Source organism: Castor canadensis, chromosome 15 (assembly GCF_047511655.1).
Source record: "Castor canadensis chromosome 15, mCasCan1.hap1v2, whole genome shotgun sequence".
Lineage (NCBI taxonomy): Eukaryota > Metazoa > Chordata > Mammalia > Rodentia > Castoridae > Castor > Castor canadensis.
In genome coordinates this window covers 3,833,597-3,861,364 of record NC_133400.1, presented here as the reverse complement: position 1 = coordinate 3,861,364, position 27,768 = coordinate 3,833,597, and the positions used below count along the sequence as shown (strand labels likewise).

Genomic DNA, 27,768 nt, shown 5'->3' with positions numbered 1-27,768 from the left:
TGCGTGGAGGGGAGGGTGGGCAGAGGAGTGACCGTCTTGCCAGTTCCTTCCCTGAGAGGGACGTGGATAAGTCTGGTGGGCCCGGGGTGAAGAACAAGTAGGCTGAGAGCAAGAACGGGGTGGGAAACAGGGCTTGACTTACAAGTTTTTTACTTTACAATGGTGTGAAATCAGTATGCGTGCACTCACATCGTGCTCAGAATTTTTGGATTTTGACTTCTTTCTAGGCTAGTGATGTGTGGCCCCATTCTCTCAAAGCGGCCCCCTGGCTGACTGCTCACCGTGGAGGACACCTCAAGGGGACGGCCACAGGGGGAGGGATGGGCTTGCCCTCACAGTCTGTTCTGATGATTGTGTCTTGCCCATCCCCTGGGCCATTAGTCCCCGAGAGACTCTACCTGGGGACCAGCTCTGCTGTCACCCCTGTTCCGGGGGCCCCTGGGCTCCACAGACAGACATGTACCTGCCCCCACCTTCTCATGGCCCCCACAGGTCCTGTGACCCTCAAAACCCTGTTGTTACAACTGCCGTCTGGCTGCAGGGCCTCCAGGGCACGTGGCAGGTGTGTCCTGCATGTTGTTAGAGTAAATATCCCTCGGTTCCCACAGAGGGTCATTTTCAAAGAGCAAAGCACACAGGGACCTCAGATGCTAGTGTACCCACCCAGCGATGCCCATACACTTATTTCTGTTTTTGGTGGAAAATGCCCAACTTCCCTTGGCAGGCACGGTGGTTTTCTTAGCTGACCACACAGATAGCCACCCCAAAAGCCACTTATCTACATAAGCTACTGAGTAAGCGTGCCCTGCGGTGCCGGGAAGGCCTTGACCTGTCATGGGGATGTGGGGATTTAAGGATAAGGATAGAGAACTTTCCCTTCCACCACTTCCCTACGTGGGATGACACAAGGAGACCTAGGGGACCGCAGCCTGACTTCCTACCTGGCTGCTTCTCAGCCGCGTGAACCTGGGCAAGTCACTTCGCCTCTCTGAGCCTCAGTTTCCTCGTCTGTGAAATGGGGCCAATCATGTCTCTTAAGGCAGCAGGAGGGCCTGGCATTTTGGCCTCTCTTTAGTGAACATTAGCTCTGAGCTAAGTTATAGAACTTAGCTGACGTCACTGCAGAGGGACGTAAATGATGATCTGGACTCCAAGACCCCTGGCCTGGAGCGGACATTGCGTTGAGTTACCTTGACGTGAGCCTAACTCAGAATTTCTGTGTAGGGGATTGTAATTAGCATGTGCCCAGGTCCAGCCACCCTGGGTCAGCGTTCAGCTGTCGTGTGTGTGTGTGTGTCTGAGGGCGAGGTCTGTCTGCCCACTTTCTGAAATAGTGAGCTCTCAAAAGCTTAGATGGCTGCACCACACGGTATTCAGCTCAATAAAGCTGTGATTATGAAGTATAAAAATCCTACAGGCTATGGAAGAAACCCGGTGACTCCAGAGACGGCGGCTTTCAGCAAAGGGCAGGCTGAATAGCCACATTGACGGGGAGAGTGGACGAGCCGCAGCCACCGGGTGCCAGGCGGCCCTCGCAAACCCAGTGTCTTCCTGAAGGCTCCGTCTGTAGCTTTTGGTATGAGTGGTGCTGTCAGGTCCCCTTCTCGGATGTCTTTGAACTTCGTGGCTGGCGTATTTTTTTTCTTTAGCTGACAGAATTTCAAGCAACTTCATTCAGTGAAGTTTCTGGAGCAGCTCCGGTGCCCCGGGTGCGAGATGGGCTGTGGAGCCAGCTGGCTGCAGGCCTCTGGGAGTTTATAGCGCGGGTGGAATCCGTACGCGTGCCGAGTGGCTGAGGATGGGATGGGCACTGCCCTCTCCCCAGGCTTACCCCGTCCTTTCTCGGGTGGTGGACAGTGAGTGAGCCCTGTCCCTGGCCCGGTGTGGCCTTCACTTGGACACCTCACTTGGCACACCAACGCCAGGGCCGCCCTTCAGTGCGTTGTTCTAGGAAGTGGAAATAGGACTTGGGGATGGATCAGACTTGAGGGAACTTGGAGTTTGGTCCCCAAACACACGCCATTTTTCCTCCTCGAAAATCATTCTAACCCACACACACAGACTCCCGGGGCCCGGCTGATGATGGGTTGACTTGATTGTTTTGACCTCACACATGCAGTCAAAACCGTGCTTGGAATGTCTGAATTCTGACCTTTCTCCAGGCTGGCGATGTGCGTCCCGTTCTCAATGCCAGGCAGTGGCAGTAAAGCCACAGCTCCTACTCAGCCACGTGAGATCTCAACACCGCATGGTGACAGGCTGGGTGCAGATGATTTCACCCACTGGTGACTGGCACGGTGCTCAGGGCGGGAGGACTGAGCTGTGATGCTTGGTAGATTAGGTACATTTGGGACTTTTGGCGTTTTGGTATAGACGTCCTTGGTGGAGGACGAGGTGCAGGCTGTAAAGACAGGACCCCAGCGGGGATGCACATCAGCTCATCTTTGATAAGGCCACTCAAGCCAGCAGAAATGCTGTCAGGCTCTTGGCTTAGGCTGGAATGTACCGTTTGGTACCCTGGTGGTCTGACTGCCGATCGTGGTGGGCAGCACAGGGTAGCATTTCAAGATGAAAATGAGGATAAGTGAGCCCATGCTTAATCGGTGTCATTTGTTCATTAATTAAAATGCTCTAAGACGAGAGCGTCATGGTCATGGTTGGAGAAAAAATATAGATGTCCTTGGGTGGGAACAGATTGGGACCAGGGAGCTGGGTTTGTAGAGCTCCACGTAACGGGTTCAGTGTAATTATCCAGCAAAACTCCAGGACAGAGATGTGACTTGAGTTGACGCTGGGGGCAGAGGAGGGAGCAAAGCATGCTGGTGTGAGATGCATGCAGTTGGGATCCAAGAGCGTTGGCAGTGAAAACTGTGGGGCCAGGGGCATGGGGGACAGCTGTGGCTTTGGGTCAGTGGATGGGGACATTTCTTGAAGCCGCTTTCTTGGGCAGATGTAGTGCACAAGAGAGGTGAGGCAGGAAAGCCATTCTGATGGTCTGGAGCAGGCTGGGCCTAATCACTCCTGCCCCGCCCTCTGTTCTCAGGTCCAAGGCAAACATGAGCCTCCTGGCTGGTAGAATTCCACCTGGCCAGGTCTGTCCCAAATACAACCTCCCCTGCACTGTTGAAATAACTCTTTGTGAAACCAAACCTCAAACCAGCTTAGTTTTCAAATTGCTTTTTCCAAAGTGTGTTTTTGTTAAATCCCAACTGTTATTTTTCTCCCTCACCACTATTAAGAAGAGACCTACAACCAAAAACCTGAGACAGATGAGATGAACGAGGTGGAAACGGCCCCTGCTCCCAAGGAAAAGCACGAGTGGATCCAACCAAGGGTGGTGAAGCCCACGAAGCCGAAGACGAGCCCCACCATCAGCTACATGAGTGAGTTGGTGTCCCCTGCATCCGGTGCAGGGGAGGGGAGCTAGCGGGGCTGAGAGCCTCCAGGTTGACAAACAGTGGGGAGAGGGTGGGGTGTAGCTGGCCAGCTCACAACCCTAAGTCATTATTTGAAAATGATATTTTTGAGTCATGAAAAGCAGGCATTATAGAAGAGGCACTGGGTGACACTTTCCCCACAGGCAGGTAATTTAAGGTTAAACCTTCCCATGTCCTTTCAAAGGGGACGCGGGCTGGAAGTGGGTCCCTCCAGGATGTGCTAATCTCTTGGGGAGAACAGAGTCTGTGCTGCATGCAGACTGGCTCCAGACGACCCACAAGTCCTTCAGCAGTTTCTGCTCTGGGCTCAGCCTGTTCCTGACTCTTTGCAGTTCTGTTTGCTCACCACACAGTGGGGATAGTTATGCCTACATCCGGGTGACCGTGAGGATCGCCTGTGGGGTGCAGGGTGCCTAGAGTTAGCAGAGGTCTCCCTACACCCTGAGGTGGTCATGATGTGCCTCTGACTACCCTCCCCTCCCCAAGCCCCCCATATTGGCTGCTTTTCCTGAGACTTCTGGAAATCCCCAAACTCAGACTATTCACACTTACCTAGGTAGTGCTCAACCCCCATCCAGTTGCCAGACCCCTCACACAGGGCCCTGTCCACAAAGCGGCCGTGACTGGGGCTGGGTGTGTCATTTCTCATGGTGCAGGTGAATGCCTGGCCATTGTTCTCGTCTCTCTCTTCCCCCAAAGCAACAGAGTACATAAAATCAGACTCGTCTAGAGGCAGGTGTGGCCTCGCCCTTCTCAGAAACCCTTGGGCTTTTCTAAAGGACCCTCTTCTCCCACTCACCCCCAATCTCTGTCCTCTTGGCCTTCAAACACCTCGCCCCTGACCTGTAACCATTCTGTAGCTGCCTTTGACCAGGAAATGTGTTGGTGCAATGGTCTGTCTGGAAGTTCAAAGCAGGGCCCATTTTAGTACTGAAAGGTCGTGATATTGTTTATCTTTTAAAAAAATAACTGCACTATTCGCATGCCATGCTATGTCCCTGCAAAATAAAGGAGAACGGAGAGCCAGGGATGGAGCTCAGTGGTGGAGTACCTGCCTAGGTGCCAAGGCCCTGGGTTCTATCCCCACCCCTACATAAAAAAAGCGATTAAAAAAGTGTTCAAAAGAGGTGGTACAAACCTGGTTTCAAATTTCTGCCCTGCATGATAGTACATGCCTGTAATCTAATCCCAGCACTTGGGAGGCTGAGGCAGGAGGATTGTGAGTTCAAGGCCAACCAGGGCTGCATAGCAAGACCCTGTCTCAAAAATAAAAACACAAAAACAAATACAAATACGTAAGTAAATAAATAAAACAGAACAAATTGGCAAAACTCATGTTGGCTTTAGGGAGAGAATGGTGGGGCCCCCGGCTGTGCTTGAATAAGGCATCCTGGTGCCTCCCTCTCCCTGTGTGCACCCCCATCAGCCCCGCTACCCAGAACCCTGTGGGACTGTGAGAGAGACATGGACCGTGTGCCAGGCATGCCTCCAGGACCATGCTGACTTTCTCATGGTGGGGACTGTCAACCTCCCCATAGTTCATGTCAGAAACTAGACCTCAGAGGGAGGAAACTTGTCCAAAGCTACACCGTCACCAAATAAAGTGGCGGGTAGGATTTGAGACTCCAACTGAGGCCCACAGCCACCAGGCATGGCTCTTGCTCTTTTTTATGGCATGGATTCCAGAGCATTCCAGAATGCCCCTGGAAGTGGGGGAGTGGTCTTCTAACCCAAACTCAGTGTGACAGGCATTTCCACATTTCTCTCCCAGCCCAAGTCATCCACTGCGACACCAAGATGAAGGAGAAGTGCAAAGGGTCTACGTGCAACAGGTGAGGCCTGGCTGCATTGCTGTCTTGCCACCCTTGAAGCCTGCCACGGGCCAGAGGCCATGTCACAATCTGTTAGCTCATTGCCTCCTAAGCCAACCTGCGTGGAAACTCCTGGGAAAATGGTACTCGTGACCTTCAGCACGAAGGTGTGCCAGGTTGAGCCAGAAGCCACCTGAGCAAGCTCCACATCGTGAGTTAGACTGACCATGGTATGCCAGGGTTCTCTCTGACAGCCACCACTGAAAAGGAGAGCTTGGCACACAAAGATGGTCAGCTGCTGTCAGCTGAGACCAGGGCTCTCTTAACTGGCACTACTAACGTTTGGGGCCAGATAAGTCCCTGTGGTGGGGTTGTCCTGAATATTATAGGATTGTTGAGCAGTGTCTTTGGACTTGACCTATTAAACGTTCCCTGGTTGTTACAACTGAAATGTCTCCAGGCATCTACAGATGTCCCCCAAGGGGTAAAATTTCCCCCAGGTTGAGAACTCACCTGGTGGTTTGAATCAAACTTTGGGTCTTCTCCCCACTGGGCGCATCCTCCAGTTAAGCTTCTTGTCACTGGTGGGGATAGGGTAGTACCCCACGGGCCACCCACCATGAAGTGCGTTCTGAGGACATGGTGAACGTAAACCCTCATTGTTGTGACCTGGTGACTCTCAGCCCTGACAGCAGTGCTCTCAGAGATGTCAACAGTGACACATTGTAGCCTTTGCCAGTTCCCGTGGTGTAAATACTCCCGGCCCCAATGGTTTCAAGCTGCGTATGGCTCTCCTACCAGCCTGCAGGATCTCTGCCCTTCCCATTCAGAACACAGTCCCTGCACAAGTGGACGTTAGGGACATCTCGGGAACTTTCAGAAAGTACCTCTTCTTGAGCTCTGTGCCCAGAGATGACAACTTAGTCTTAGATGGCCCAAGCCTCATGTGTGGCTTTAGGGTTTTTCGTGTCATTTTCAAAGCTCCTCCAGGAAATGGTAGCACGGGATTGCCAGCCCTAAGCTGGGCTGCATGTCCTCAAACCGAGAGCCTTGTAGAATCTTCTGGGGTGTCAGGTAAACATTTGGGAGCTCACCCTGACTCAAGGAATTTGTCAGTATCATCTTGAGAAACCCCAAAGAAAGGATGGGGAGTGGCCCAAGTGGCACCTGGGGCAAGATAGTTTCGACCTAGAGACTTTGCTTGGCGTCAAAAGGGAGCTGAGGGGATTGGGCGAGCTAGAGAGAGGGTAGATTTGGGCTCAGAAGCACAGGACGGTATTCACAGTTAGAATGGTCCTTGTGGTGGTACCACCCACTGCACAAAGCCCCTTTCCTCGTGTCAACTTGCTCGCTGCTCACAATGTCCCTTTGAAATGGGCCATTGGTTCCTGGCCCCAGAAGCTGAGAAGAGGTGATCAGTGGTCCCAGTTAGCCAGGGACTTTTCCTGGTGTTAGTAAAAGTCCTGGATGAACCAGGATGCTTAGCCACCCTGCTGGCAACGTAATTTAGACAGTCTTTCTGGGAAACTTAAAGATTTCAATGAGGTGAATTTGACAGAGCCTAGAGGGAGCTGTGGATTGTCTGTCCCCAAGGTGCTCCCCCCTACCCCCCACTGTCAGCTGGTGTCTTTCTACTCGGTCAAGGCTGGTGCCAGAATTACTGGTTATTGACTTAAAAAGGAATTCCCAAGGTGTAGAAGTGCCTAGTGTGCAAGTAGATGTATCATAAGCAATAAACAGGAAAACTTGTCTGCTGCTTTTGCCTGGGTTCGGGGCTCTGTCCCACCTGCCTGTGTTGAACTCTGGGGCAACGGCCCAGAGTTCTGTGTGCAGAACTGCTTCTGGAGGGGCCTCTCAGATGAGTGAGCCCCAGTGTCCCCCGGTGGCTGCCTGGCTCCCTCCAGCTGGTGGAGTCATTTAGTGAGGTCCGTTTGGATGTCGAGGAGCCTCTGCCAAGCAGAGCGTGCTTGGTTCTCACAGCACATCTGTCTAGCCGCTCTTCCTGTCAGCTCACAGCCAACAGGTGTTGCCACCTCACGCAGACCCTTGGGTTCCCAGGAGAGGGGACCTTGCCTATCTTCCTGTAGATTCTGGTCTCGGTTTGTGTAAAGCTGAGCTGAATTATTAAAGCTCCTGTTGCCAAGAGAGGGCAGTGACTCCCTCCTGGTACCACAGGGATGTGGGATCTGGTTTGTGTGAGAACACTGTACTTAGTGATACGAGGTGGTCTCAGTCACCCAGGTGAGGCTATCCCACAGGTGCGCTGGGCCCCTGAATGGCCGGCAGTACTTCAGCACCCACTGTGGGAATCACACGGATTAGTGTGTGGCTGATGTGTCAGATGTGGCAGTGATGAGTGGTGGAACAGGTGTGCCCAAAGCCAGGGTGACGCTTGCTCGAATCTGTGCTGGGAGCTGGGAAGTGAGCAGGTGCACCCAGAAGTGCATCTATATCTACCCGCAAACCTGCGGGTCTCGCATTCTTCCAGTGGTCCTTAGTGACAATGTGCTTTCTGGCTGAGCTTGTTGTGAGGACGTCACACCTTGTCAGTCAGCTTGGAAGCTGCTCCTGGGGTTGGAGTTGGGGATGGGGGCCCTGTGAAGGGACAAGTTGAAAGTCTGTCCTAAACTCAGCAAGTGTAACTCAGCCCGGCCCACAGACACCAGAGCTGCCCAGCCTCGCCTGGGTGTAAGTAACATCTACTTGGGCTTTTCAGCCTGACTCTGAAAGGAGTTTTTGTTCATTGTAAATAACTCAGAAAACACCACAAAGTTTACAGAAAAAAGGCAAGTGTTCCAGGAGCTCAGCAATTCAATATTTCCTTTGGATCTTTTATCTGTGTAGATGAGGCTGGTGCTGTGTGTGTGGTTTGACTTAACATTTTCATTGCCCTGCTTTCCAAAGCCCAGGTACATTCCCCAAACCCCTCATCTTCAGTGGTTGTGTACGATGCTGGTGTACGGGTTCAAAAAACCGGCCATTTCACCTGCTGACGTCTCTCCAGCTTCCACAATGACGAAGGGTTGGCCCACACGTGAGGTCTCTCTGGCTTTCTGCTTGGGATATGTGTTTAGAAGAGAAATCCAAGGACCCATCCATAAGAGCCCAAGGGCTTCCCCACAGGCTGGTTTGTGCTCTGTCATAAGCAGGAGTGCCACCACTGAGTTTTGCCCCATTTGTAAACCCTTGCAGTGTGATGCCTAGAAAGTGACTTCTTTTCAGTCTCACATCTTTGATGTGTGGGTACACTTGAGGCCATCTCTCTTCTGTGACTTGTCTGTTTAACACCAGTCTTGAACACATGAAGATAAGTTTTTAAGACAACTGTGTGTGCGCACATGAACTTCAGTCTGGGCCTGAGTAAATTATCACTTGTTCAAAAGTAACAATTTGGAAGATCTAGCTAGGCTGGAGATCTAGCTCAGTGGCAGAGCGTTTGTCTACCTATGCACAAGGCCTTGGGTTTGATTCCCAGTACCACACACACACATGCACAAGCAACAAAATCACCATTAATGAAACTTTTGTAAATTCAATAAAGAAGCTATTGAAGAAAAGATAAAATTGCCCTGTGATTAAATCACCGTGTTTATCTCTGAACACCATTTTATTTTTGTCTGGCAGGTATCAGTGCCCAGCAGGCTGCCTGAAGAGCAAGGCAAAGGTTTTCGGATCAGTGTTTTATGAAAGTGTGAGTGTGGTCAGCGTTTCTTTAAACAGACTCACGTGAATTTTTAAAGAAGATGGTGGTTTTCACAAGAAAGGTTTTCTCTCTACTCCTTGGTCAAAGCTGGTGTGTGGGGAGTGGCTTTGCACACGGACTCCTGGGCTCTCGGGTGGGGCCATTGTCAGGAACTGGGGCTGATCCCGGGGAAGCCCAGGCTCCACTGTACCTGGTGTTAGCATGCTCCACTGGGCGGGGAGAAAGGGCCATTTGTCGCATTTTTTAGTTGGTAAAGCAGATCAGATGAGTCCGTTAAGATAAGCAACCCAGGAACAAGGACGCAGTTATGGAGAGAGGTGACAATCGGAGGTGGGGTGAGCTCTGGTCTGGCTCTTTGGTGTTTAGTGGGTTGATGACAAACATCCTGGGTGTTTCTGCTAAGGATTAATTAAGTATAATTATGCTCCCCCCATTCCCACGCAGTCATCCAGCATCTGCCGGGCTGCCATCCATTCCGGAATGATTGATGACAGAGGAGGCCTGGTGGACATCACCAGGAAAGGGAAGATGCCACATTTCATCACGTCTCAGAGACACGGTGTGGAGTCTCTAAGGTACCCGTTCCAGACTTGGGGTTCCTGCAATGCCCTTTTCTGGTTATAAAAGTGGTGTTGAAGCGTTGACAAGTACTGAATAACATAAGGAATCGAGGAAACTAAAAATGGCCTGAGTCCCAGAACCCAGAACACCCTGGGGCCACTTAGTGGCTTCTGTTCGGGTGTTGGGGCCTTCGTCTCACTTGAGGTGTGAATTCTGCTTTTGTCTATCTTGCTGGTCACTGAGGACGTGCCATCATGAGTGGCCGATGGTGTCCTGGACTGTGCAGTGGCTGGTCTTTTTTCTTCCTAGGGAGTGAAGCTTTTCATTTTTTTTAAACAAAGGTTTTTTATTTCAGATTTTTTTTTATAGTACTGGGATTTGAACTCAGAACTTCACACTTGCTAGGCAGGCTACTCTGGCAGCCTTTTTTTATGTTGGGTACTTTCTAGATGGGGTCTCTCAAACTATTTGCCTGGGTTGCCTATGATCTTCCTGATCTCTGCCTCCTGAGTAACTAGGATTACAGGTGTATGTTACTGGTGCCCAGCCAGACTTTTCATTTTTAAAATAGGCATTCAGGTTGAGTATCCTTAATTTAAAAATCTGAAACGCCAGGTGTGGTGGTGCACCTGTCATCCCAGCACTGGGGAAGGGGAGGCAGGAGGATTAGGAGTTCGAGACCAGCCTGGGCTGCATATGAGACCCTGTCCCCACCACCAAAAAATGTGAAATTTGAAATAGTCTGAAGTTTTTTGAGCACTCGATAGTTTTGAATTTTGGAGCATTTCAGACTTTGGATTTTTGGAGTAGGGATGGCCAACCAGGGAGGTCTGTGCAAAGGTCCCCCAATCAGAAGCACTTCAGGTAGGGAAGGGACTCTCCTGCCATATTTACTTTTCCTCAAGATGATATTTGTCACCTACAAATGGTGATAAACCTCTGATATCCTGGGCAGTGGCTAGAGGCCATGTCTTGTGGAAAGAGAAGTGTAAGGTGACCTGGAGCCTGCAGGGCCCACAGGGGTTATGGGGTCCTACAGACCCACTCCACGTCCTCCCCACTGTGCATCCTTGGTCAGTTTCTCCAGCTCTTTGTGATGGACCCTCATTTGTCACAAGGGTAGGACTCGGAGCTGACCCCCAGGTGGTCCATACCTGATCACTACAAGTGGCAACGTTCCCAATTCCCTGAGCACTAGGGATGCTCCACCCCCACGGCCAGGAGCCTGCCCGGGGCACCCAGCAGGCGTTGGAGACCTGGTCCCAGCTCACTCGGGTGCGCTCTGAGCGCACACCGAGGCCTTCCCCGGTCAGTGCCCGTGCCAGGATCTGTGCCGAGGAGGGCTCTGAACCAATGCTCCCACAGGTGTTACGACAGAGGGCGTCCTATCTGCATTGTGGGCCACTCAGAACATTTCACAAACGCCGAGTGACTTGTTTGAAAGGTCTCAGGCTGCGGGCGATGGGCCAACATTCCGGCTTCCAGCTTCGGCTTCCCGAGGGACCTGGGGTAGGGGTTGTGTTAATGAAACAGCAAGGGAAATATTTGCGAGGTGCTGCTGGGTGACTTTGACTCCTGCCACACAGGCAGCCACACAGGGGGCGCTTGGTGAAGTGTTCGGATCCTGGGGTGCCAGAGCAGGCTGTTCCCGTGGAGGGGTTCAGGGGCCTGCGGTCAGCCTCTAGTTGGCATGGAGTCTGTCCTTCCTTCCCTTGCCAGGGTTGAACTCGAGCAATGTCAGCAGGGCTGATGACTTCTCGTGGGGAAGCTGTTGCCACCACCATGTGGAAACAGGTCCCTGATGTCATTACCCTGAAGTGGTGGGAGTTAGACGACCCCCTGTAGATTCCCTTGTCCCATGCATGGATAAAGGAATACAGGTCTAATTTTAATGCAAACTTGCTTGATAAGGATATCAATAATAACTGATTTCCTTTGCAATGTTTGAAATACACCTTTTACATTTCAAACCCTTTTTCTAAGAAGGAGTCTGCAAGCTTCACTAGGCTGCCAGAGGAGTCCTTGGTAGACAAGGTTAAGAAGCCCTATTCTAGAATATACTAAGAGCTTCCAGGCTTTTCTGCTTCGAGTAGGGAAGTGTGAAGTTGGGGCTGTCAGGTAAGCACAGGAGCTTTAGATGTGATTCTGTGTGCCCTGACCTAGCTTTTTTTTTTTTTTTTTTTTTTTTTTTCAGCAAAAACAAGCCCTCAAGTTCATTCTTCATGTCAAAAGTGAAAGGTAAGCTGGCCAGGTTCTGTGGGACCAGAATGGGTGGTTTATCTTGGATTTCCCTTCCTGTAGACATTATTTATCGGTTTATTCTGCCAGCCCAGCATCATTGCTTTCAGGCTCAGAGAGGCATTTTTGGGAGGTCTCTGAAAAGGTTCTTTAACCAGTTTCTAAATGTTTTGAGACTTGAAATTGGCCCTCGGTGGCTGAGTCAGAAACACAAGCCCTGGGCTGCTGGTTAAGTGTTGCCGCAGTCCTGATGCCTGCGACTGGAGTGGCCAAGAAGTTTCATTGGGAGTCAACGTCTATCAGTTGCAAACTCTTTTTCCCTAGTGTTGGGGATGGGACCCAGGGCCTTGGGCATGCCAGGTCAGCACACTCTACCACTGAGCTCCACCCCAACCCAGTACCAACTGGTGGTTCCCTGGGCATGGTTTCTGAGGCAGAAATCTGGGCTCAGCAGAAAACAGAGCTTGGTTGATTAGTAATGTCTGCCACAGACAAGACAGGGAGACACGGAAAGTGTGTGGTACCTATCTGCCATCTCTGGCCAGTTGTTTCCATTGCTTGGGTGTTCACACATGGTAGGGTGGGGTGCGTGGCCAGGAGGGCCTGCTCTAACCAGGAGTGGAGGCTTGAGTGATAGTTGGCCAAATTGGACCCCTGTCTAGAGGTCTCAGTGCCCCTTCACTCTTCTGAGTCCACATTTCCCATCTCTACACTTAGAATTCCACGTGCTATGAGAATCAAAGATGACAAAGTAAGGAACAGGCTTCAACACCAAAGAGCACAGTTGACATGGAGAGTACCATGGGCCCCACAGAGACACCTCCACCCAGCATTCCGGGGTTGGTCTGTCTTCTCTTGAGTGCCCAAGTGGATGGAGGGACCTTCCAGCCTTCTGCCCAGCTCTGCTCAGGGCCCCATGTAGCAGAGGTCCCTGCTGTGCAGTTGCCCACTTCAAGGCCTGAGCCCAGGGCTGCTGGGGACCTGACGCTTCCCTCTGTGTTCCTGTTTTCAGAGCAAGACTTAGACTGCTATACCACGGTGGCTCAGCTGTGCCCATTTGAAAAGCCGGCCACTCACTGCCCGAGGTAAGGTGGGAGAAACGCTGCCTGACAGGGCTAGGCAGACTGCGTCTCTTCTCTCATGGGTCTCCCTGGCATCTGCCTTTGTCTGCACTGGGCCTGAGAGGAAGGCGTTGCACTGGGATGTACCCACAAGTCAGTCGCTTTGAGCTCTAAGTCAGGGAACCTCTGGTCTTCCTGAGAAGGCTGCTCTCAACCCAGATGACCCAGCAGGAGCAATAAAAAGTTCCCCGGGGCCCTGCCATGTCTGATGAATGCCATGTCCTCGGGTCTCAGAGCCCCACTCTGGCAAATGCAACAAAGGAAGTAGCTGTGCCCACTCAACATCACGCTGATCCCTAGGAGAGGAGCCCTCCTCCTTGTCAAAATGACTCATTTCCCTCCTGGCCCTTCACAGCCATCATCTCTTTAGGTTAGCCCGGAAGCTCTGGAAGCTGCTTGTCCTTTGTCCCTTTAGTTAGCCTGTCATCTCTTGCACCTGATCTGTTTTTATATTTCCTATGGATCCCTCTAGAAGTAACTTTTTAAGAATGTGCTCCATTTAGGTACACAATAAAAGCCACCCGTATGAGCAGAGGGTTTGGTGCGTTTGACATACTGTGCCGTGGGGCAGCTATCACCACCACAGAGGCAAGGATCACTGTTACCACCCCCAGAAAGGGTTCTGTGGTCAGGTCCCTCTTCCACAGCTCCTGTCAACTGCCATCTGCCAGTGTCACTGTAGTAGGGCCATGGCTGTGTGTAGACCTGTGGGTTTCTCATGCTTCTCGCCACACTTTCGCTCTGGTCCACGTTACATGTGCCGCAGTTATTCTCGCGTGGCATGTACGCTCAGGTCCGCACATGTGCACTGTGCCCCTCTGGGGAGTCTATAGACTGTCCCAACTTGGCTAGCTCATGGAGGGTGATGCCTCATAGCCTTGAATGCGAGGTGTCCTGCTGACATCTGTTCCCACTGAGCCCCTTGAAAGGGGACATGGAGAATGTCCTCCGTTCTCACTTCCGTGGAGGGACCTCCTAAGGGCTCCCAACACTGAGCCCTTTGGACATGGCAGCACCTTGCCGGCTTGTCGCACAGCCCTTGCCTGAACTGCAGAAGACACAGTGAAGCGAAGTTGTCCTGTTCAGAGAAGGCAATCTGATTAGTTCCGCTGTGCTTGCGGGTATAGGTGGGAGTCACCTGGCACCCACCACTCCGAGGACCCCGGATGATGCAGCATCCGAGGAACTCTGATCCTGGGCATAGAGTCTTGTGGATTCTGGAAGGGACAACGGGGGGAGACTGCAGAGGCCTGGGCTGGGATCGCCCCTGAAGGGCTCAGGACTCTCTTCCTCCTCTGGGCTTTCTTCTGGCTTCCTCTGCCCTTCCACCACCTGGATGGTCCCTTGAATGTTCAAGTGGGGATAACAGCTGTTTTGTAGAGTTGCCTGAACATTAAGAGAGGCAGAAGGAAATAATTTCAGAAAACAAAAGAAAAACTTGACAAAGTAAATTGTCCAAAATGTGTTTCTGATCTGCCATTCCAGGAGAAGTAGGAAAGTCTGAGTTCTTAGACAGCCAAATGTTTTTTAAAAGAAGTCTGCCCACGCACACATGCCCTTTCTCCCTGCCGGCCCCCTCTCTTCTCCCTCAGAACTGCTTCAGTCCCTCTGCCTGACTTGCTTCCCTGCAAGAATCCTTCCTGTCTTAGGGCCAGATGGCTTCCGGCCGCCATTTTGGTTTCTTGGTCCCTGGGCTCCAGCCTGTGGTAAAGGGTTCCAGATAAACACAAAAGACCTTTTCTTAAGCAAAGCTCATGCTTTTTCCTTGTTTGAAGCTTGCCAGCCACCCGGGGCCTACCCATTTCATTTGAGGTGCTCACTTCTTTCCCTGGGCTTTGGGTGGGGTGGAGGCTACAGAGGCCATGGTGACATAAGCCTCTCTGCCTTGGGTTATCAGCACAGCTTCTTAGAGTATTGTGAGTCACTGAGGTGAGGGCTCTCACCCCTTTCTCTCCACACAGGGAAGTGGCCTTAAAAATCTCTAGATTGTAATCTGCACGATGTACCCACAGTATGAACTGGTCCCCGCACCCCCAAACGCTAGAGGCACAATGTCACAGTCCAACACACTCTCTCTTAGCTTTTATTCCTTTTTGCTTTTTTCTGCGTGTCTTCTGTATAGGGTTTTCTAACTCTACACGCACTGTCTAAGAAGGGCACGGTATCTTCCCATGCTAAGATGGGGGAGAGGTTGGTCTTTCTTAAAGAACAAGCTAGTATAGCAGTTTGCTTTCAGCTAGAAACTTGAATCTAGGCACTCAAATAAAGAGAACTGCCTCAGGATGTTTGGTTTGTGCTGATGCTTCCCTCTCCTGTTTTCTAGAGTCCGCTGTCCTGCACACTGTAAAGACCAGCCATCCTACTGGGCCCCCGTGTTTGGAACCAACATCTATGCCGATGTGAGTAATCTAGCATCCTCGGTCCTGTTAAGACCTCAGAAACCCAGACCTAAGGCCTGGACACAACCCCAAGGTCCATTCCAGTGCCTCTGGCTAAGTTGAGACCAACTGTTGAGGACTTCCTTCCACCCATCTGTCCTTATGAAGTCAGGTGCAGGTGTGCCTCACCTTACCCAAATGTCCTCTTATAGTTTGAAAGTTTTCATGCTTCTCTGCTGTATTTCTGATGGTTCATTTACACATCCTGGTCACTCAAGTCACTGCCTTTCTCTTTGCATATGCACATTCTAGGATAAAGTACACAAAAGAAAATACGAATTGCCTCCTGGCTGCTGCCTTGTTAATCACCACTCTTGCGGTAGCAGTCTCTTCTTCCATCTCTCCCTCCTACCTTGAACCAGGAAGCTGTGTCCTGATTTTTCCTTCATGAATTTCCCAGAACCTAGACTGTTCCCTCTAGCTGTCCAGGGCTTAGGGATGCGGTGGCCCAGAGCTGGGCTTATGCAGTTCAGGGAATCTTAGGACTCTAAACCACCACGATGGCTTAGCATCAGTGTCTCCAGCTAAGGTTTCATTCAACCTTTCCTCATTATTTTTTACCATCTCCCCTCACCACCACCTTCTTCCTCTCTCTCCATCTGCCTTCGATTGTTCAGATTCCTGTAAACATGTGGTCACTCAGTTCTCTAAGGTCAAGACAGCTGTTGTGACTAAGCCTTTTTCCCATCTTTTTTCTTTCCTCTTTATGAGTCTTTTTTTCCTTCTTCTTCATCTCGAAAGCTACTCAGCTAAAATTGAGTTCTAAATGTTCTGACTTTTATGAGGGAGTAAAAGAACATTATATCAATCATTATACTAAATGTTTGAGCCAGATTTTGCTATGAAAAGACAGAGATTGTGATTTTAAAGTGACTTAAAAATGCAATCTCTGTACATCAAACAACATAGCAGCTAAACATATAAAGTCAAGAGCTAGAAATGTGAGAGCTTGATCATACCGAATCAAAACACAAATCAACTTCTTATTCAATACCTACCATGGCAGTTTTCAAAAACTGCCATCTCCAGGTATCCTTAGGGGGAGAACAAAGCTCAGATAACCTGCCCCAAGTCACACATGGCAGAGAGCCAGGCACATGCATGTGCTATCCTTCTCCTGCCTTGCCGGAAGTTACCTGCCCTTATAACTGCCCTGAGTGCGCCTTTAATGCATTCACTAGGGTTTTGAGTTTTTGGAACCATGATGCTTACGTCAGGGCTTTGCTCGTAATCACTCCCTCAATCAGTGTTTGTTGAGGGAATACGTAAGTGAAGATACTAAAAGGTCAATGTTAAAAAATATCTTCAAAGGGAAAGAAAAACAAAAAGAAGAAGGAAGGGAGGTTTGGAAGAGGGAGGGAGGGAGGGCAGAGGAAAAAGGGAAGGAAGACAGCCACCCCCATCCCAGAGGCTCTTTGCTGGCCGAGGTTTCTAGGTCACTCTGTATTCTGGGAAATGGTGATGCCTTTTGGAAAATGTCTGTGTAGCTAAGAGATTTATTTTGGGAGCGTTGTCTCCGACCTTCGAGGGCCTCTGAGTACCCAGCCTCTGTCTCACAGCAGTGCCTTCTTGGCAACTCCTTGCTTTGTGGTGAGCTGCAGGCAGGGGAGACCAGGCGTGGCCCTGAGAGCCGAGCCAGGTCAGGAGGCCTGAGCTTAACTGAGCTGGGACCTTTACCAGCATGAGGTGTTGGATCAGCTCTCCCCATCTCCTTCCTCATCCTCCCTGCCTCACCCGCTGCTTGGACAAGCTGTCACACCATTGGGCATTGAGCCACCCTGCAGTGGGGTGCTGGCTCACCACCTCTCCCAGTCCTGCCTGTCCACAGCAAATCTGACTCAGTGCATCCATCCACGTGGCGCGAAGATCACCTGAGTTTCTAGCACATCCCCGGGGGCTGAGGATGTGGCTGGTTGGGGGTTGCACTGGAGGACCACTGGGTTGGAAATGAGAGTCCCTCGAGAGGTCTTGATTGTGGGGATGGAGGCGGGATTTGCCTTTTGCTGGTGGACTTTGTCTTGTTAACTCTTCCCCTCTCCCAAGTACTCCCTATGTGCCACTGCACCTGTGTGCCGCTGCATCCAGCCTGGCTCTTACTAAGTTGTCACAACGGCCTTTTATTTCTTGGACTGGGATTCTGGCTGGCCATGCCCTGCTCCTCACCCCTGAGCAGCGGTGAGCGGGGGCGATCAAGCCCTCAGACCCTATCCATTGAGAGGACTAATAATGACAGCTACCTTGCAGGGTTGGAGGCTCCCTGTGTCGATGCGAGCGACACACTTAGAGCTTAGAGCATGTGACTACGCCAGAGCTTCACCTGTGCTGGACCCCACTGCAGAGTGAGAAGAGGTTCCCATGGTGGACATAGGTCACCCCAGGTTGTGTGGCCACCGTAATGAGGCAGGTGTGGCTGCCAGCCATAAGCTGCCATTGGTTGTTCCTAAGTATTTTGCTATTCGTGTCGCATCAGGCCTGAGAAGAGAGAGGCCACCTTGTACCTGTTTCAGGCGCATGGTGTGAGGAAGAGGAAGGACCATGATTGCCCAAGCCAGAGTCTGAGATGCGTGTCTGAATAAGGGTGTCACTGGTCTGAGGTGTGGGAAAGATTGTGCCATGGGTGTGAGCGCTGCATTCACCAAAAGGATCAGAGGACGTCCCTCCAGGTGTTCACACCATCAGGCAGCAGCCTCAGGGCCTCACTTCTGGTAGTCAGACAATGCCCATCCGGCCTGTCAGTGAGAACAATAGGTGGGTTTGTGCTCACTTCCACAGCCCACCTCCATGGACAGCCAATCAGAGGAATTCCAAAGTGGCTATTTTGTTTCAAAAGTCTCCCTGCTTCTCTTTGAATGGATGCATGTGTATTGCCTCAGTCTTTTGGGGACACAGACCCTCTTTGGAAATTGGAAAGTTGTGGCTCCTTCCTCCAAAATAGATGCTCCCTTCTGCAGACTGGGTGGTCAATTGTCCCACTGTCTCCAGGACCACAGGGCTCTGTGCTCAGTGCTGGAAGCAGACCCCACAGGCTGGAGTCCTGCTGCCACCTCTTGGATTCATCAGTCCCCAGGCACCCACCGCAAGCTAACGATTCTGGCTTCGTTGCTTATTTTCTGAACACAGCATGATGTGTCGTGTGAGTCGAAGACTTGGCCTCTGCTTAGTTGGTAGATCAGTCCAGGGATGTAAGAGACTCGGGTTTCAAGGGTGCACGTGGGTGCCTTGGCTTCCGGCCTCCACCTTTTGATGGCAATGTTACCTCCACAAGGACTGCTGGCGGCTTTTCTTCTTAGGTTTTGCTGGTGACTGTCCTCCAAGTGGCCTGGTCCTGAAGGGCCCAGGAAGGGACCTGGGGAAGTTCTGAGAACAATGCTGGCCTGCACCAGTATCTCAAAAGAGCCCCCACCCATTCTTCACTTGTCCCTGGAATCTTCCAGGTGTGCTGCTGAATCCTGTTCACAGGACAGCAGGGGGAACCTGGGTCCTCACTGGTTTCAGCTCCTTAGAGGCTGCCTGTGTTCCTCTGCTCTGCCCCTCCTCCCCTCCAAAGTCAGCCATGGTAGTGGACTCTGACACCTACCTCCCTGTTAAGAGCCCCTGATGATGCTGGGCTACCTGGCTCAGATCCTTAACTTAATCCCATCTGCAAATCCCCTTTGCAGTGTAAGGTCACAGGCCTGGGGATTAGGCTGTGGTCATCTTTAGAGACCGTTGTTCCACTGGCCACAGGAGCACAGACTCTGCCCTCAGCCAGACTTCTTTTGGTGTCGACTGAAGTGTGACCTTGGCAAAGTGAAGGAGTCTCACCACGCCCCAGCTTTCTGGCCTGAGAAGTAGAAGGAAGGTCTGTCGCCTGTCTCACGCAAAGATCAAATGAGATAACAAGTGACAAGGAGCCTGGGCAGGGTGAGCGTGAGCCCTGGGTGCTGTGAAGGAGGCGGTTCCTCACCCCAGCAAGTGCAGCCAAGAGGTGGTTACGATGCTGAGTCCCGGGCTCCCCCAGAGCCCCTGGGGCAGGAGGCTCAGAGTATGGGAGCGGAAAGACACTGCAGTGCAGCAAAGATGGCACACCGGCTCGGGGTGCGGCTGTGTGGCAAAGCACTTGCCAAGCATGCATGAGGCCCTGGATTCCATCCCCAGCACCCCCCCCCCCCAAATGAAGCCAACACCGAGATTAGCACAGCCCGAGGAAAGGATGGTGAACATTGCCTGGGTGAGGGAGGTCGACAGCTCTCAACCTTGAGTGGGCTTCAGAATCACTTGGTCCTTGATCAGGGTGACTCTGCCCCAGTAGGTCATGTCACTACCCAGAAGCAGCCTTGAATGCAAGCACCAGCCACCACCCTGCCCTGAACACACCTGCTTGGCTGTGGAAAAGGTGGAATTGAACCCTCCCATCCTGCACCATCTTCTATTGGATAAGCCAGGATCCTGGAGAAGTTACTCCTGGGGCCTTATTCCCTGGGCCCACGCTACCTGAAGGCTGAACAATAGCACATCCTGCCCCAGGTTGAGCCCAAGCACTTGCCTGGAACCTTGGAGCACCTACACACCCCAAGGTCCTACCTGTGACAGGCCCTGTCCACTTGTGTCCACAGTCCACCTGATTGACCATATCTAGCCACCTGGCCCTCTCTGTCCTCCTGAGACATGACACGTTCACTCCCGCCCCGGGGTCTTTACATGAGCTGTTCCCTCTTGCTGGAAACGCTCCATGCAGAGGTATTTCTATGGCTGTGACTTTTGTCCCTCAGTCTCTCCTGGTGACTTCTCTAAAATAGCCCCCCTCTGCCCAGTCATAGTATCTCATGGTCTGTTACGATTTTCTTCATAGCCAAAGTGACATTGCCAGTGGCTGACACATTGCAAAAATACTTGGAAAATTATTTGTTGAACAAGTGATAAATGATGCCAGGTCTCTGGCTATTTCTGAGGGTTTGATGTGCGTCACCAACAGGGAGCCAATAATGGTAAGGCCCAGCCTGGCTGGGCCCAGGAGCCTCACCAGCTCTGACCACAGCTATCCTGTTTGCAGACCTCGAGCATCTGCAAGACCGCCGTGCACGCAGGTGTCCTCAGTGACGAGAGCGGGGGCTACGTCGATGTGATGCCTGTGGACAAAAAGAAGACCTACGTGGGCTCTCTCAGGAACGGCGTGCAGTCTGAAAGGTAGGGCCGGGTCTCTCACTCGTCACCCCCGTTAAAATTAACCGTCACCAGGACATCCAGGTCAAGCCTGGGTTTTTTTTTCTTCTCTTCCTTTGTTCTAAGGTAAGAACTTTTTTTCCCCCTAATACCAATGTAGGCTTTTGTAGAAAATTTAGAATCTGTAGAAACATCAGATAAGCCCAAAGAAAAATAGTCATCCATGAACGATTACTTCAGGGAATTACCGTTGGATTTTTTGGTGTGTAGCCTCCTGGTCCTTTCTCTGGGGGGGGGTGTATGTATGTGTGTGTGTATGTGTGTATGTGTATTCAGGCAGGTGCATTTTTTCCCATAAAACACATAGGACCAAAGCATAGTTACGTACTCATTTGGAAAGCTGCAGAGTGATACAGTTACATAGAGTAACTCAGACACTGGCTGAGCCAGGGGAGGGGTGAGGTGGGGGAGGGATGGCTCTGCTTGGTACCTTGAGCCAACCAGCCGGTGTCTTTAAGCTTCACTTTTCTCTTCTGTGAAGTTGGATTGTTAGCAGGTGTCGTGGACGTGATGTGTGTCTAGGGTCTTCTGGAAGCACCGTTAGGTTGACTGCTCTGTGCTGTCACTTAAGAGCTCACAGGGCTGCTCTTCAGTCCTGCTCCTCCTGTCCTTGGCGACGAGGGCCCAGTCGGGGTTGCATGTGCTGCTCTTTACTGCTGTCCCTCTTCAGGTGACTGATGCGCCATGATAAGCATCCTTTTGAGGGGGTGTTGGCACACACCATAACTGTTTCCTCAAATCCCCAGTGGTATTTCTGAGGCTTTGGGATACCTTTCCAGAATGTTCTTCAGGAAAGCCCCACTCTGTTGTAGGGCCAACCCATTTCCTTTGCATGTCCTCATTCTCACATGTTACTCTTGAGAGAAGCTAGCCACTGGCTCTGAAGTCCAAAGACCTGTGTCCATCCTGGGGTTTCCTCCTGAGAGCTGCCTGGCTTCGATTTTAATTTTACCAGCCTCAGTTCATCTGTCATAAAATGGGACAATTGTCCCACCTCCCCTGGCAGATCCAGGCTGGGGTGGGAGCTGTGTTAGTCGGCTTTGGCTGCTTTGACAAAGTAGCACAGGCCAGGCAGCCACTTAGCAGATCCCTTGGGGCTCTGTGGCCACGGTTCAAGGTGCAGGCAGGCCCGATTTCTTTGAGCACTCTCCTCACTCCCCCAGCTTGCAGATGGCTACCTTCTTGGGTCTTCACATGGCTGTGCCTCTGTGCAGTGTCTGTGTCCCAGTCTGTCCTATCAGCGCACAGTCAGGTTGGATCGGGGCACCTAAGGGCCTCGTCACCTCATTCTCCAATTTAAAGGCCCATCTTCACACAGACTCATTGGGAGGTGTGGCTTCATCATAGGAATCTGGGGACACATTTGGCCCTAACAGGCAGATGCTGGACGTGTTAAATTTGAGGAAAATAAACTCGGGATGCAATGTTGTCCTGGCTTCCTAGACCTGGCACCAGCCTTCCCTCCCCAGGCTCCCTGGCCCAGGGCTGCCTACATGTGAGGAGACACACATCAGTCAGTGTCGCCCAGTCATGCTTGTTTCTCCTGGGGTGCTGCACAGTGACCCGGCCGTCAGCCATGTGGCTGGAGTTAACAGGTTCCGCCTCTGCACCCTTGTGTGGGAAAAGCTTAATGAAGGGAAATTCCCACTGATTTAGTGGGTAGGAGATGGGGTGGCTGATTAAGTAGAATTTCTTGGCCGGGCTGGAAGGAGGTTCGAGGAAGCTATTTATTGAGTGAGCCCTTTGTGCCCTTTTAAGAGAAGATAGCCTGGGTGCGGGGGAGGTGGCTTGGCTGTACTTTGTGTTCTCTGCCCCTGGGGGCTGTGGGATATCAGACAGCTTCCCTGTGGGCTGGGACCAGGCCCTTGCTGAGGTCTCCATAGGTGGGAGACAGCAGGTCATTAGGTGGCTTCTACCTCTGGGTGCTGTCCTCTCTTCCTATGAGACCCACTCCAATTCAACCATGCTGTCACTGTGAATGTCCCTATCATCCTTTCTGGGCATGGATGGCACTGGTACCTGTTGCAGTGTAGAAAGGATGCTGGTGCAGCTTCTGCCGCCTCCCCACTCTTCTCGGCTCCCTCCTGAGCCTGTGGGCCAGAGCCGTGCTTGTGCAGGTCAGCCTGTGCTACCTCACCTGTAGAGGGTGAGTTATAGCATTGTTCCAGGCGTAGTAGGGTGGCAGGTCGCCAGGTAGGTCCCCAGACCAGCGGCTTCCAAATCAACCAGGAACTTGCTAGCAAAGCACATCACAATCGCCCTGTCTGCAGTCAGGGACTCCAGGAGGGGCTGCAGCCTGTCCACCTGCTCTACTTCCAGCCTAGTCACCTTGGGCAGGCAGTCTCCCTACTGCCTGGGTCCCTTCTCCATCAGAAGGGTCACCAAGAGGGTCAAATGAGAGGGCATGACTCAGTACATGTGCCCTTGCTGCTATGCCGTGACTTCTGAAGTCTGTCTTTAAACCTGGAGACACTGTAGTTCTGTTCACGTAGGGCCCAGGGACCCAGTCATAAGAGACACCCACATGACCTCTCTGGGGACAGGGATAAAGCACGTTACAAAAGATCTCTCACTCACTCTCCTCACACCAACCCTTCAACATGCACTCATTCACACAGTGTCCTCCACGGTGCCAGGTACCTGGAATTAGCAGGGAGCACGTCAATTGGATCTCTGCCCATGTGGGGACAAGTGATGCAGAAATGTGACCCTAGTAGCAGGGAGAGGAGACACAGGGAGCTGAGGCATCCAACAGGGTTCAGTTTTACTGTCCAGGTACTCGTTGGTGGTGAGGCTCCAACTGTAGGGACGCCCTAGGCCTGGCTGCACCCATCCTCCCCTTCGGTGGGCAAGACCTCCGCCATGCTCACCGCACAAGGCAGTGAGGCCAAGAAACTTCCTCAGAGCCCCCACCCAGTTGGAATTGGAGCTGGAGGGTAGCTCTGTTCCCAGTGCCTGCTGGAACCTTGGAGAAGTCACAGAGGGCCCCATGGGCAATGAGGGTGTAAGACATATTGCAATAGGTGCATGGCAGGTAGCATTTTAAGTGTAGGGAATCCTTCAATCAAATGCACAAGCCGCCAGGCTCCCCAGAATGGCTGTGTACCCAGTTTGCAGGGTACACTTTGGTTTCCTTCACAGTGGCCTTGGTTTCACAATGCTCCTTTTGAGAAGAGATTTTCTGGAAGTTGTGAAAGGTGACTGTGCAGAAAGGAGACCCCATGAGGACAGCCCCTTCTCCCTCACTCCACCCACCAGAGGAGGGGAGAGGTGTCTGGGGGATCTGAGTGTCCCGTCTGCAGGCACCTGGGTGCAAATCAGTGCAGGGCTTTTCTTAAACCAGGCCCATTTTTTAAGGCAGATTTCACAAGGAGATTGGGAAACACACCAACACTGACCGAGAGCCTTTTTGGTCACTTGGTCTTTAAAAACATAACTGATATGCAGAGGTGGGGGGGATGGGGACTTTTGTCTGACTAGTGCATTCGTTCAGCACTTACAGGCACCCCCTCTGTGCTGGCCACTGTCTTAGAGGGTAGGGACACAGCAGAGAACAGAAGGGATCATATGTAAACACACACAGATGAACCCCTCCTTTCCACACAGATATCCATGTGGGGAGGCACGCATGTCATACAGACACATCAATGATATCTTTATAATAGACAAGAAACCTCACTTTAAAAAGCCAGGATGCTCAGGGCCTTCTCTTCTGCTGTCCTTTTAACTTTGGGTTCCATGACTCCTGAGGCCAGCTGCTAACATGTAGCTAGCATCTTGGCCCTCCTGGACTGATGGGTCACACTGCTCCTGCTCCGGAACCAGCTGTCCTCTCCCCTGATCCAGGCTGTGTTAGAGCAGCCAGATGGCTCGAGCTCTTCCTGAGTTTCAGGACACGAGAGGCTGAAGCCCAGCTTGGCCTTCCAGGCTGGCCCCAGAGGGAGGCACTTCCCAGGGTTTCTGCAGAGCCCATAATGCACTCCACCCCCACCCAGGGCTTTGAAAGGGTCTTCTTCCCTTCCTCTTCCCCTTCCCTTCCCCTTCTTTTCCCTTCCCTTCCCCTTCTTTTCCCTTCCCTTCCCCTTCCCTTCTCCTTCCCTTCCCTTCCCCTTCCCTTCTCCTTCCCTTCCCTTCCCCTTCCCTTCCCTTCCCCTTCCCTTCCCTTCCCCTTCCCTTCCCTTCTCCTTCCCTTCTCCTTCCCTTCTCCTTCCCTTCTCCTTCCCTTCTCTTTCCCTTCTCCTTCCCTTCTCCTTCCCTTCTCCTTCCCTTCCGCTTCCCTTCCGCTTCCCTTCCGCTTCCCTTCCCCTTCCCTTCCCATTCCCTTCTCTTTCCCTTCTCCCTCCTCTTCCCTCTTCTCCCTCTGGGTTAGAGAACTGTTAAGAAATTAATAGCACTCAACAGTGCAGCAACAGCCACCATAAACACTGGCACACGTCCTCTCAGATGTTCTGCTCACAGACAAACACACTTTTAAGATGGGATCACTGTGTTAGTGTTGGTAATCAGGTGTGGATAGCTTTCCAAGTTATGTTGTACAGCCAGGCCACGCTGTTGTCTCAGTGACTGAGACTGTGGCTAGACCATGAACCCACATCCGGGTTGTTACTTTTCTTTTACTGTAATAAACAACAGTAGAAAGAACATCTTACACAAGCCTATGTACTTCCTGATAGTTTCCTTAGGTAACTTCCTGTTAGCAGAATAACTACAGTCACTGCAGCCCTCTCCTTATGCAACACACAGACGTCTCCTTCAATGGCTTTCTATCACGCTGGAAATAAACTCTACCTAGGGCCACACTGCTCCAGTCTGCCAACCTCTTTACCCCCAGCACCTCATTTCTGCACTTCCACCTCTCTAGCTTCTCTGTTCCTAGAACACACCCATGTCAACCCCAGGGCCTTTGTACCTGCTGCCATCCAATCCTGGGCCTTCTCAGCTCCCATGTGTGTCTGTGGCTGGGTCCTCCTTTGTCACACAAACACCACTACCCCCAGGAGCATCCTCTGCCTGATCCTTCCTTCTGTCATCGCCTTTTCCTCCCTGATCTGATCTGGGCCATTTCCCTCCCAGGCCTTGTCATTCTCCAAAGTTGTGTTTTGCTGTTTTCTCCCCAACCCAGGCCGAGGCTACATGAAGCCCAGAACCCTCTGACACTAAGCCCAGTGCCCGGCACACAGTGGGTCCTCAGTAAACATTGGCAAAGTGCCAGACAAACTGCTGAGCCCAGCAACTTGTTCAGAACTGGTTGAGGGATTTTTAATGCCCTCTATCAAAAAGACTGTTTTGGCAGTACTGGGGTTTGAACTCAGAACCTTGTTCTTGCTAGGCAGGTGCTCCACCACTTGTGCTACATCGTTGGCCCTTTTGTTTCCATTATTTTTCAGATAGAGTCTCACGCTTTTTGCCTTGGATTGTGATCCTCCTACCTCTGCCTCCTGAGTTACTGGGATTATATGCATATGCCACTATGTCTTGTCCCCTCGTTTTTGCAATATTGGGGTTTGAACTCAGGGCCTACACTTCGATGCACTCCACCAGCCCTTTTTTTGCGAAGGGTTTTTCAAGATGGGGTTCTCATGAACTATTTGCTTAGGCTGACTTCGATCCACCATCCTTCTGATCTCTGCCTCCTGAGTAGCTGGGATTGCAGGTGTGAGCCCCTGGTGCCCGGCTAGCCTTGTCCCTTATCAAAAATGTTTATACTTTTTATGGAATCTGTTTGGTATACTTTCTAAAAGTTGTCTGGCAATTTTTATGGAAATTGCACAAAAGTGTTATCTTCAGCAGTCTTCAGACGTGTGGGAGTCACAAGCTAACTCGTAAAGAGAGCTGAGAGTCAGACTTGGGGAAGGAGGACAGAGGGTGATAACTTACTAAATCTACTCATTTCTGTGAACGCATGCAGCTGTCAACTTACCCAGTGTAACCAGAGCTTAATAAGTATTTGAGGCCTGAGAAGATGGGTCCCTCAAAGGCTCCCTTGAGCAGCCCAAGCCTAGGGGACCCTGTGCCCGGGGACAAGTCTGTGCTAATAGCTGTACTTGACCACTGTGGTGGCTTCTGCTCACTGTGTTGATAGCACTTACCCAGCCCAGTGAGGCCTGGCCCCTCCAAGGTGGACAGAACATCATGGGGGTGGTCAGTAGGTCTGGGCATAAAACCCAGGCACGCTAGGTCAGATGCCCCACCTGGACAGCAGCTACCTTGTCAGGGTTGTGGGGGGCTCTGTGAAGGTGGGACCACTGCCCCTTCCAGTCCCCTGTCTTTCCCTAGCATGGGTTGTCACAAGTGGGAGAGGAAGGGGAAGCTCCCACCCCACTCATTTTGACAGAGAATACAGGGAAATCTCAGCCCCAGAACCTGTGGAAGGCCCTGAAATTAGAGCTTTCTAGGAGCCAGCAGGGGCCATGTGACCCCAGGCCTGGGCAGCTGGCCCCCCTCCATCTGCTTGGCCATGGGGAGCTGGCTCTGGAGGCTGCATGGCTGAGCATTCTGCTGTGTCTGGTTCTTGGCTTTGCCAAACAGCTCCACCTCACCGAGAGCTCCCATCTGATATGCCTTTCCAGGGTTCAATCCCAGGGTAGCCAAGAGCATGAAGCTGCCATGGGGAAAGGCAGGAAAACATCCAGGCATTCCAGGCAGCTCTCCCCGGGGACTAAAGAGCTCTGAGCCAGGCAGGCCATCTGTGTAGCCCAGGGATCTGGTTCAGTCTAGGGTCTCATGTCCCAAGGGGAGACCCTGAAGGACATTGTGCTTAGGGATCGTGACTGGGCTGCTAACCTCGACAGAACTCATTCAGAACGAGCAGGGAGCTGACCGACACCATGTGGCCACCCTTCCCCACCTTCCATGGCTGAGAGCAGAAAGCTGGACAGCACGCTGGCCCCAGGAAGTGCCAACTGGTACAACACTGATGCGGTCATTTGACAGTTGTCAAGCTCACAAAGGCGTCTGTGCCTCCCTCCCTCTTCCCTCTCCTTCCTCCCTCCTTCTTCCCTTCCTTTCTTCCTCCCTCCTTCCTCGCTTCCTCCCTCCCTTTCCTTCCTTCCTTCCTTCCAGACAGGGTCTCACTATGTAGCCCAGGCTGGCCTTGAACTCCCGATCCTTCTGCCTCTCTTCCTCCCGAGTGCTGGGGTCACAGGCTGCCCACCACACCTGGCTTGTACCTGTGCTTTGATCCAACAATTCTGCTCTTAGGAGCAGTCCTCTGGCCCTCTAGAGATTCATACTCCACCCCTGTCAATGATGACTTCA

At 51.8% G+C, this 27,768-nt stretch overlaps 1 protein-coding gene across 1 annotated transcript in view; it reads left to right on the top strand.

Moving 5' to 3' along the window:
- Crispld2 (cysteine rich secretory protein LCCL domain containing 2) overlaps nucleotides 1–27,768 on the top strand; it is a 60,228-nt gene that overhangs the window by 27,631 nt on the left and 4,829 nt on the right. The window contains exons 7-14 of the mRNA XM_020158543.2: nucleotides 3,240–3,383; nucleotides 5,209–5,269; nucleotides 8,873–8,939; nucleotides 9,396–9,526; nucleotides 11,707–11,750; nucleotides 12,763–12,835; nucleotides 15,195–15,270; nucleotides 20,342–20,475. Of these exons, the coding sequence (XP_020014132.2) occupies nucleotides 3,240–3,383; nucleotides 5,209–5,269; nucleotides 8,873–8,939; nucleotides 9,396–9,526; nucleotides 11,707–11,750; nucleotides 12,763–12,835; nucleotides 15,195–15,270; nucleotides 20,342–20,475 (730 nt within the window). The remainder of the gene's footprint in view (nucleotides 1–3,239; nucleotides 3,384–5,208; nucleotides 5,270–8,872; nucleotides 8,940–9,395; nucleotides 9,527–11,706; nucleotides 11,751–12,762; nucleotides 12,836–15,194; nucleotides 15,271–20,341; nucleotides 20,476–27,768) is intronic.